Source organism: Sceloporus occidentalis, unplaced genomic scaffold (genome assembly GCF_023333645.1).
Source record: "Sceloporus occidentalis isolate IW3139 unplaced genomic scaffold, rSceOcc1.0.p SCAF_3, whole genome shotgun sequence".
In the NCBI taxonomy this organism is placed as follows: domain Eukaryota; kingdom Metazoa; phylum Chordata; class Lepidosauria; order Squamata; family Phrynosomatidae; genus Sceloporus; species Sceloporus occidentalis.
In genome coordinates this window covers 29,669,216-29,680,490 of record NW_028316983.1, presented here as the reverse complement: position 1 = coordinate 29,680,490, position 11,275 = coordinate 29,669,216, and the positions used below count along the sequence as shown (strand labels likewise).

Genomic DNA, 11,275 nt, shown 5'->3' with positions numbered 1-11,275 from the left:
CGGTCCTCTCCGTAATGTGATGTCTTAAATCACACTTAATGAAATATTTTCACCAGAGTCACATTAGGATCATGTGAGGGTGTGTTTTCAGGTATTGAGGAAAGGGGTATTTGATAACTCATCCCACAATGTTATTTCCTCCCATGGGAAGGCAGCTTCCAGGCCTGATGTGTATTCCCTTCCATTTAGTGGTTGTAGGAGGATAGGAGGTGCCCAGGAATTATTTGGCTGCAAATTTGCAGCTGACAGATGACAACTGATATGCTGTCCTGGATCTCCAGCAACTACAAACATATGCCAGCCCTCTGAAACTGCCAATTGGCAGGGGGTGGGAAGGGCCAAACCCAACTCTGCAGGTCAACCATTGCCCATACAATACAGGATTACATCTTTTGAACATAAACTTTATGAAATGCAGGAGTATCAAATGTTCCTTTCAAATCACTAGAGGCTTTTAAAGTACATTTTTTTAATCCAGACATGCATAAAGTTACACTTAAGACTAACCATTTTATAAAGTGCAATAGAAAAATAAATTTTCAAAGGGTGTATGGCTCAACCAAACATCTGAATTCTACATACTACAAAAGGCAAGATAAATTCATATGGAACAATTACTGAGCAACATGTTGACTGAACGGTAGAAACAAAGACCATGACCACTTCTGGAAAAACTTTAGGCTTTCAGATGCTTGTCCAGCCCATAGTACAAATTCAAGTATTTTATTTATATAGTAGTCATGTTTATATTTCCTATGTAGATGCACTAAAAAGGCAATTTGACAATTATGGTTAATTACCAATGTCTCTTGCTTAAGGCCTGGTAATCCTTCAACAACCATGCTCTGTTTGAATTTTTTTTTAAGACTTAAATATTACCAAAAAAAAACCCTTAAAGCAAGGATTCAGAGGATGCATACGATATGTTCAGTTTTCCTGTACACTTCTAAAACAAGTATGTGCCTTAACTTAAAACACCTAAGCATTTGTTTTGTAACCTCATCCTAACATGTCTAAGCTCCTGAATATTCTCAAGAGCAACATGTTAAGCAGATACTACTAAAGTGAGTAAAGATTTCTGACTTATGTCAGACGAATTAGGAGGGTATTTATTGCTGAAAAGAGCCTACTGCATACAAACTATTATTCCACCCATGTTCGGGGAAGGTGCAAGAAGTGTAAAATCTTATAACTGGTAACAAAGCAGGAATGAAACCCATCAGAAACATTTGCCATTCAGTAATATTTGGAGCTTTCTCATTCCCAAGAAAAATAGCTTAATAGAAAAAATGAAGTGTGTTTTAAACATCTACAGAATTTAGGAAGGAATAGGGAAAGCTTATCACTGAGACAGGCTAGAGCTCAGCCTGATTTTTGGAGTTTCTGACTGGTGTAACCTCATAGAATAGTAAATTAATTCACAAAAATGTGATTCAGGACAGCTCTTTTAAAGACAACACTTCAACTACAGCCATGAAGCCTTTCCTACATTGGTACTGCTTCACTAAAAAAAGGATATATGGCAGGTTAGGCAACTTATAGCCCTTCAGATTATTGACTACAACTGCCATCAGTCTGCTTCCAGATTATGTGATCTGTGTTCTAAAACATCTCATCAACTGAAAATAATACCTAGATAGAAAACAATGTGGTGCTCCCCAGCTGTGTTAATCCTAGATAAACACATTGGCAAAGTACTTTTGCTGAGGGTGAGTGGAGGATATTTCTTTATCCACGCTTCCTCCCTAGCTGTGCAACAATGGATGGGGGCTCCTGAGTACAGTTCCATCATCTCAACTACTAAGCAGCTGTGGGGATGCTCCTGCATATATTTAGTATTCCCAGGGAAGATAAAGCCAAGTGAACCATGCCCCAGCACATACCTGCAGTCCACATGCAGAGTGGGTGTGGAGCTATACAAGGAGCCCCTCACTGCACAGTTGGAGCAAGGGGTGTTGGCCAAGAAAGTACTAGATATCTTCATGTGCAATACCCACAAAGTATATATAATGGCATTACCAAGGATTACACTAGCATACCTTACCTCACTATTCCAGTCTTGGACTGTAACCCTTATCCCTCATTGGGCCACTATGGTGGCTGAGAATTCTTCAAAACTATGGCCTGACCACCATCTGACATATTTTCTATTTCTATATTATGCATACCTAAGAAACCTTTTTCTATATGTACAGATGGCAAGAACCATATGTCTCTCTTAACTGACAAAACGTGAAACACTTTTTCCTAAGTATGTCCATATAGTTCTATGAAGGATGGACACCTATTGTTCCTATTCTACCAATACAATAGAGACCTGCAGTAGGAATTACAAAGAGGTTTCGTGGCCATTTGGATAGTTACTATCTCCACACCATACCTACTCAGAATGGAAATGTACTTCAATATGGCAGTCCTCAAAATTGCTTCAGGTTTTGGCAATACAGACGCAGGTGGTTGTGTGAATAAAAAACAAAATTACAAATTTGGCACCGATACTACAATGGTACATTTTTTGAAGACCATAGTTCATATTTACAGTAAGCACCAGTTTCTGGTCTTAGTTGGCACTAAGTTAAACCTCCGCAAATAGCTCCAACTATTTAAAAAGTGCTATAAAATCACATCGTGTTAAGTGCTGACCCACTACCATATTGGCATGGAATAGCATACAACGTATGCAGGGTTCTAGTCCCCACTGAGGTTTCATCCTGTAGCACTGGAGGTATGTGAAGACAGGGGTCAAAAATTTTGCTGATAATTTGAGAGTATGAAGTTGAATATTCTGCTGTGAAGACAGAACATATTTTAAAGATAAACCAGCAATAAAGGAAAATCTGAAACACTGATGCAAAGAACTTTAGAGACAAGACTAAAAAGTGCCCTGGATGAAAGATGCATTGAAACAAGATTGACAAATTACTGCACAGTGTATGGAAAACATTGCAATTTACAAATTGCATATTGTGCTTGTAAAACACCCTGTCTACATTTGGTTCACACAGAGACTATTTAAAAAAAACATCTTAAAAAATAAAGATATCTAAACAACCATCCCTCCCCTTACTTAGATAGATATCTGGAACTCTCTACAACAAAATTCTTTATCCTGCCGCCAAGATGTAATTTAACTAAGTGGGCTACAAACTGGCAGCTGAACAATTATGCAAAATTATCTTTTCCTTTTAATTGGTCCTATCTATTTAATAAGTTCAAGTATGGGTATCAAACAGGTTTACAGACTGATGCTTTCGAATGTGCTGAAACACCATGTGCTTTCACTGAACTATAACAATAACCATGGCATCTGCCAACTCAAGGATTCAATGAAAAGCATTCCACCTCACTAGTGATATTCCCTAAGGGAAACAAAAACCTACTATGTTTGTGTGCAGAGGGAATGTTAGGGATGGTAATAACCAGGAAATACTTATTACAACCAATAAGAAAGGGTGGCTGTGCAAAATGTGCATCCCGGGTTAGAAATTTATCTGACCTAAAATAACCAACTATCCTTTTCTACTACATTTGTGCCCTTCTATACAGAGAGGGGCAACATGACATAATGACAGGGGAGAGCAATTGTAATCCCCCAGCTTTTTTTCGTCTGATGTGCCTTTAATCCCTTGCCATTGGCTTGTCTGCTGCTGATGCGGATGGTAGATCAAAACATCTCAGACAGTGGCACAGCCCTATAATATTACTGCCATTTCTATCCCTTTAACCTTGAGAGTATCTAGCTCTTTAATCCTAACATTGTTATTTGAAAACATATTCCATTGATTTTAGTGTTACTTTCAAGTAATTGTGCTTAGAACCTTGATGATACCAATATTACCTAATTAGCCAGTCGTTGGGGCAATTCACTCAGAGAGAGGCTCATCTGCAAAGGGCCAACAAACCACAAAAACACTGACATTGCCTCCTAATGTACCCTTTTGCCTGATTGCCACAGAATGCCACCCTTCCTCCATGGCTTCTCTTTTTTAAAAATATGCTTTGGTTCCAATGTAAAGTGTTTCAGAAGTCTACATCTGGCTACAGCTTAAGGAACAAGGCAGAATTCATAATCCCTTTGCAGACAACAGAGTGACCTTCTGGAAGCTTTTACTACTATGTTAATAGCAGGAATAAAGCTGGGTTTTCAAGCTTCGCAAAGAGTCATCACATTGCTTCTCATCAATCTCCCCACCCATTAATGGGTCATGAGGTGAATAATCATTGGGGAGAGCCAGGTGAGACACGTCATACAGGAAATCATCTTCTGAGGCAAACAGTAGCTCATTCCAGGTAGAGATATCCAGCTTCCCTGCCATGCCGCCATATTCTTCTGGAAGGATCCTTGGTGAAAGGTTACGATGGAGCGAACTCAAATTCGACCCATGAAGAAAAAACTGAGAAAAAAGAAGAGACATTTCAACTCTGAAATGAAATCTACATGTTGAGATCCTAGATGGTGCGCTCAGAGGGCAAGCCCATTGGAGCATTACAACAGTCATTAAACAACAATGTTGTTGTTCCTCTGTTGTTGTTCCTATGCTTTTTTTAAACAGCCCATATAAACCTTAAAGTAGTTACATATCCTGTCCCTGAACACAGCTGTGATATGTATGGATAAACAGATGGATTATTTCTATTGGGTGAGAGCTGGTTCAGGTCTCAACAAATCCAGAGACTTTAAGGAAAGGGTAGAAACAGGACTTTCAAAATGTCCAGATTTGCCAGCACAAGGGGCCAGAATGAGGACAGAAAGACAAAAAAGGGTTGGGGGATACAGGCCATAAAGGCAGAGGATGCACAGCTAGCCACCCCAGCAAAACTATGGCACGCCATTTTCGGAAAAGAAACACCTGGAGGTGAGAACAGGTGCAAAGAAGCCAGGAGTTCTGAAATTCATGTATATCATCTAGTAAGTTCTTACGGCATTTGGCAGTCCCTGGTGGTTAATTTTAGCTGGAGGTGTGATGTGGGAGTGGATCCAAACATTTAGGCAAGCACCTCTATATATTTTTGTGCACTCCATCAATGGACTGGGATAGTGAAACATGGCAGGGAATGAATTCACAACAGGAGTGGGAAATACACAGCTCACAGGCTAAGGTTACTCTCTTTGCTTCTTCAATATCATAATGCTAAGAACTAATAGCTAAAAACAGCAAGGGAACTGTATGAAAAAAACACTGCCCACAACACAGATTTACAGACAAGAGCTCTCCCTACCTTGCTGTATCCCCTAGCATGTCACTGGTATTGTTCCAGATAACATGAAGATCACTTACCCGGTTTGCTATTTTCTCCTTCAGGAAAGGTTTGATGATGGCAAAAATGCCTTTGAATATGCGAGGTTCATTTATGATATTGACAGCTTTTATTCGAATAGGAAAACCATCCTAAAAAAAGAAAAGAGAATGCCAGTAACTTCCATAAAAACAGGACACTTTATAAATTATCATCTCAAAACAAGCCCATAAGAAGTCTCACCACTGCTACTGTCATAGGAGTTCATGATGGGCCAAAAGCAGTTTGCTATTAATAAAAATAAAAATAAAAATGTGTATTCTTAAAAAGTACCTCAAAATTTTAGCACAAGTCATGTTGTCCCAAAAAGCCTTTCTTTTAACAGAGAGAAGACAAAGGTTTAAAATTAAAAGTACACACATTTATGATATAAGATGAACATAACAGATCATAAACTGGCAGGGAGACCACTGGGAGCACCTAAGAGTAAAATAGTATTGTTAATATTTTAAGACAAGATACTGATTATATGGCACTTCATATGCTTTAATTATAATTAAGGTCAACTTTTTAAAAAATATGTAATCTGAAGGAATATTTTAAAGATGAGCTGTTTCTCCTTTGTTACCAGATGGGCAGCTATATTGTTCTGCTGCAGAAAGCAGGGAGAAGCCATCACTCAGTGGCAGAACACATGCCTTGCATACAGAAAGTTTCAATTAGGTGCGGAAAGAATCATGCCTGCAACTGTAGGCAGCCATTGTTGCCAGCCATCATTGACAATAAGACTACATCTACACTGCAGAAATAATGCAGTTCCACACCACTTTAAATGCCATGTCTCAAAGCAATCAAATTCTGGGATTTAGAGTTTTGTGAGATATTTAGCCTTCTCTGTCAGAAAGTTCTGGTGCCACAAGAAACTACAAATCCCAGGATTCTATAGGATGTAGCCATTACAGTTAAAGCAGTGTCAAACTGTATTAATTGTGGCAGGAGCCTAACTTGATCAATAATCTGACTCAATATGAGGCAGCCTCCTGGAAACAAACAAAAAAAGGCATGTGGTCTCTTCAAGAGTTAACATACATATTGGCATTCATGTACTAGTATTCACTTCATCAAATACACAAAGTGTTATCTAACATTGTGTGTGTGTGTGTGTGTGTGTGTATGTGTGTGTTGTGTCATTTTGGACATATGATTACCTATCATGGGGTTTTCTTGGCATGTTTTGTTCAAAGGAGGTTTGCCATTGCCTTCCCGAGGCTGACAGCATGTGATTTGTCCAAGGTCACCCAGTGGGCTTCATGGCTGAGTGAGGAATTGAACACATGGCCTCCAGAGCCATAGTCTGATATTCCAACCCCATGCCACACTGGCTCCTGTGCTGGCATTGTGTATATGTTCTTGGCCAATTCTATAAGCTTCCAGGTCAGATGGGTGATGCTTTTTAAGATGAAGTTGGCAAGCTTTGAGGGTAATTGTTGTTCTCCCCCAGACTTCTGCGGGGTAGTATTCCCCCTTTGATTCCCCCACAAAAATCAAACTTGCTTTGAGGGGAACCAAAACAGTACCTCCAGAAACCTACACAAGGGAATTTATTATTTTAATGTAATTTCTTCCTTTAAAAAATAAATCAAAGTTTTATTGATTTCTTTGTGTTTTTAATGTTTTCTCAAATTATAAAGTCAACCTACTGAAATGTTTCCATAAAATAAATATGTTTACTTAGATTTCGAAAGATGCTCCAAGGGAAAAACATCCCTTACATTTTAATTTACAGTTAATTCACAGCTAATTGCACACCCTGCAGTTGCCCACCCTCCTGATTCAGTCTTCTGTGTCTCACCCATAGTCTAAATATCCTAAAGGCACCAGACTCCATCTGATCTTAGAAGTTAGGCAGGGCCAGCCCTGGTTAGTATTTGGGTGGGTACAAGATGAATACCAGGTCTTTTAGGCTCTATTTCAGAGCGGTCCTTGACTAAGAAAACCTTATGAAATTCATGAAGTCACCGTAGGTGAAAAATCACATTTCAGCTGTAACCTCTGCCTAGCAGAAGGTAGTTCACAATGGGCTAGGACTCTATGAAAGTCATCAGGTTTTTTTTAAAGGACAATAACCTGCCCATGTCCATCAGCAAATGAACTATAGCTATAGAACTTCAGCTGGAGCCACTATAAAGCATCTTTGGCAGTACATTTACTGGATCTTTTGTTTGCAGTATCAAAGCCAGTATCAGCATGCTGCTGTCATTTTAATTGGGGGCTATTATTTTCTTTTGTTAAACAGACATCCTCTCAGTGCACTGTAAAGATCTGCACGTGGACCTTAGACCAAGCTGATCCATATATTCCACCCCACACCTAACTTTAAGCCCTGAAGCCACCTCCTACAGGCATTCAGTGTTACAAAATGAGCAGGCAGGATCAGAGGTCTGGCTGGCCCCACTAAACCAGACACACCACAATATCAGCACTGAGATCTATGGGTGTCCTCCAGGTCTCCACAGTTCTGTAGTCATTGTGCATCTGGCTTGGGGTAGGGGAGGGATTGCCAGACGCTTCTGCAATCCTGCCTGTTCACGTTGAAGCATGAAATGCCTGCTGGAGGCATTAAAGTAAGTCAGGAAGGGGGCTTGGGACACTGCATGAAGAGGACAGGCATACCAAGCCTTGCAGTGCCCCCAAAAATAATATCCACACATGTAAGGGCCATGCACACATGTGGATGTCCCTACCTGAATTCTGGCCTATATTAGTATTAGCCTATTTCCGAAGCCACTAAATATTCCTCAGAATGTTCATTAATGTGTAGGTATGTACTGTAATTTTCTTGCTTAAAAACTGGAAGTAAATCCCAGAATTTACCCTTTACATACTGTACTTTAGATTTTTCTCCGATCACAGACTTCCCATGTAGATCTTTTCCACTTTCTATGTGATACTGAAATCTAGAAACTTACAAGGTTTTTTAAATGAGAAAAAGAATAGGCTCACACACATGTGATGTATTTTACTATTGATGACATGCTCTAAGATGATTACTTGGTTGAAGCCCTGCATACTTCTAGAGCACTTTGCTTTACATTGTAAATGAGGGAGAAATGTTTTAAACTGCATGAAAAGTATTTTTTATACAAAATAGATGTATTCAACACTGTTCAGCTCAAATTACTGTATAATATTAGACAGCTGACTGCATATTGACGTAGCTGGGCTTCATTCCTAGGGAGATTATAATCAACATTTACACCATTCAGAATAAAATACAGTAGACTCTTCCCGTCTGCTGGGGTTCAGTTCTGAGGGCCTCCATGGAAGTAAAAAAAACATGGGCAGCTGTGCCCCATATTATTCAATGGCAGTGATGTGAGCATGGAAGCATCAGTGTGTATGCACCATCACTGAATAATATGGGTGTGGTAATCCCCAGGCAGTCAAATCTGAGGAGTGCCAGCCTACTGAAACAAAGAGTCCACTGTAACAGCTTAGTGAAAGGAGGGAGGGGAGTACTTGCCTATTTTTCCCTTGTGATGCCCAGTAATTTCAAATGCTAAAGATAACATTACCAGCTCTTTCATCATTACAACTATCAAATACCTTTCACTGAAATATCAAGTATACCCTTTCTATCTCTATCCCTGAGTCCTGTTCCAATAAATCTTCAGCATACCTATACTTATCTACAGTTCATGCAGCGTTTCTCTCACATAACGCCACCATTTCCTTTACTCAACTTTTCTTCAGGCAACAAGAATCTGTTTTCCCTCATAATGGGGCTGCAACACTACCCTAGTTCTTTGTAATGAAGCCTTGTTGAATTCAATCAGACTTAATTTTGGTTATATTTAAGACTGATAGGAGGTGGCACTTGTTAAATGTAGTATGAAGCACAAATATTATATTAACCTTTTCCTTGCAAACATATTCTAATTTTTGGAGGAATCTTCCTTCAGAGAAACTGTCTTCCAGAGAAAGAACCCAGCATCTGGACCACTGAGACAACAAGTAGGAAGATGCAATTGTTAATACTACACACGTATTTCCCCCTCTAGCAATTCAGATCTTACCTGAAGAATTCCAATCACTTTTTTGGCTATAAAGGGACCAAAATGAGACGCCTTAGATAAGCTGACTCCTTTGTAGTCTGCAAGGATTACAATTCCATTCACCTGGGTCTCCTCAGACTGTATGAGCTTTTCTAATGTTAAGTATATGGCACGAATGTTTTCAGTAATCGGGTAGTTACTTGGTGTCCATCTGTCTATGGTTATAAGACAGAGATGGTAAATTACAAAGCTGAACAGAAAACCTACAGTACATTCCCAGACTGAATGTTCTATCTGCCTTATAAACACTAGCCATCCTTTAATCATGTCTGCCCTTGTTAACATTAGTTCTTGTCCATGGAAAAAGCCTACTGCTTTAAAAAGAATAAATTGTCAATATACTGAATGTTTTCATATTCCATATGCTTGGTCTTCTGAAGCCAAACAGAGGGCACATCTTTGAGGAGATGAAAGCTAAGGATTACACCTATTTGTTGCACTTATCTTGTCTCAGCACATCAAGGAGCTCAAGACAATATACAACCGATTAAATAATTATTTAACATATGAAATATAAATAGATAAAAACACAATTTCTTAAAAATATTAATACATGCTGGTTAATTCTACAAGGCAGGAAAAGAAGTGAGAGGGGGAAAGATTAAATCTTAAGTGGGTGGGTGAGTAGGTAGGTATGTGGAAGGAAGATTTTATTGACTAATTTTTGCTGATGATATTCTCTAGTGAAACATCCAGCCTAATTTGGTTAGAGATCACACTACAGAACACAGAATTTGTAATAGATTGAGACAAAAGAGTGCATAAGCATAATATGAAAAATTTATAACTGTAAAGGGTAAAAGGAGACACTTGCAAGACAGAAAAGGAGAACCAAATCCATGTTAAACAGTTAATCATACCTGGACGAATGCAAACGACATGGCGCCCTTCATCATCTAAGTGAGAAAGCACAGTGACAAAACCAGATTCTAAGACTGGCTTTATAGCAGATGGTTTCAAGTTTGTAAAGACCTCAGGCCAACTCCTTCTACAGCAGTGGTAGTTCACAAGAAGCTGAAGTGCCCGATCGTAATCAAACTTTCTGGCTCTAAGGAACCTGAGCAAGAAAGCATCATCTAGACAGGTTCCCAAGTTAGGATAGTCTTTGCACACCATGTCTCTGAGGGCCTGAACATCACGAAGCCGCCATTCAGGTTTTTCCTGCAGCTCTTCCCGTGCCTTGGCAACAAGCTCGGCAGACAGCGTGCACACGTATTTTGGTTGATCTGGCAGGATTTCAATTCCTGATAACGATTCCCCAGAGGGACTTCTAACGATGCCATCACCATCTCCTGACATTGGTTAATGGAAAAATCTGTCAAGAAAGACAAAAAAGAAAATTCTGCGAAAAACTGTAGTAGGTAAGACAGCATGGGGGCTGGAAACACCCATCCAATTTTACAGCTATGACTTTAGAGATCTGAAACAGACAATATTGTTGTGCTAGACTAAATATATAATATATGACCCCATACAGACTGCCAAAATAAAGCTGCTTCAGATCACTTTGAAGGTATGCTGTTTAAATGACACACACCTTAGGATGCTAGAAGCTGCGCCAAAACTAAGCTCCAGTCCTTAGGACTAGAGCGTGGCTTTGACGAGGCTTCTGGACTCTTAGGACATATGCATCATTTAAACAGCATACCTCCAAAGTGACCCAATGCAGCTTTATTTTGGCCTGTCTGTATGGGGCCATATGTTAACTTCCCAGACACATCATAGCTGACAAAAGCATTCACAACAACCACTAGATAGACAACATCTATCACTTTTTTCACTAAACTGTCTATAAATCTTTCTGTTGACAAATTGCAGAAGGAAAATGTCTACTCCGTTCTCACCTTTCCTTCTTGTATTGGGAAGTGATAAGCTCTAACTAGCTATCATCTACCTATGCAAGATGTACACAAAATATTCTT

At 39.4% G+C, this 11,275-nt stretch overlaps 1 protein-coding gene across 1 annotated transcript; it reads right to left on the bottom strand.

Annotated features, from left to right (window-relative positions):
• Positions 1 to 458: 458 nt before the first annotated feature.
• Positions 459 to 10,663, bottom strand: TTPAL (alpha tocopherol transfer protein like). The gene is made up of 4 exons (XM_089513925.1): positions 10,214 to 10,663; positions 9,315 to 9,508; positions 5,280 to 5,390; positions 459 to 4,394 (listed from the first exon to the last, which is right to left on the bottom strand). The coding sequence occupies exons 1-4, from the start codon at positions 10,650 to 10,652 to the stop codon at positions 4,119 to 4,121; spliced, it is 1,020 nt and encodes a 339-aa protein (XP_089370051.1). The 5' UTR covers positions 10,653 to 10,663; the 3' UTR covers positions 459 to 4,118.
• Between the last annotated feature and the right edge of the window lie 612 nt (positions 10,664 to 11,275).

Coding starts and splice junctions, on each gene's coding strand:
- TTPAL (XM_089513925.1), bottom strand. CDS start 10,652: ATGTCAGGAGATGGTGATGGCATCGTTAGAAGTCCCTCTGGGGAATCG. Junction 9,509..10,213: donor TGTCGTTTGCATTCGTCCAG/GTATGATTAACT, acceptor TTATAACCATAG/ACAGATGGACACCAAGTAAC. Junction 4,395..5,279: donor AGGAGAAAATAGCAAACCGG/GTAAGTGATCTT, acceptor CTTTTTTCTCAG/TTTTTTCTTCATGGGTCGAA.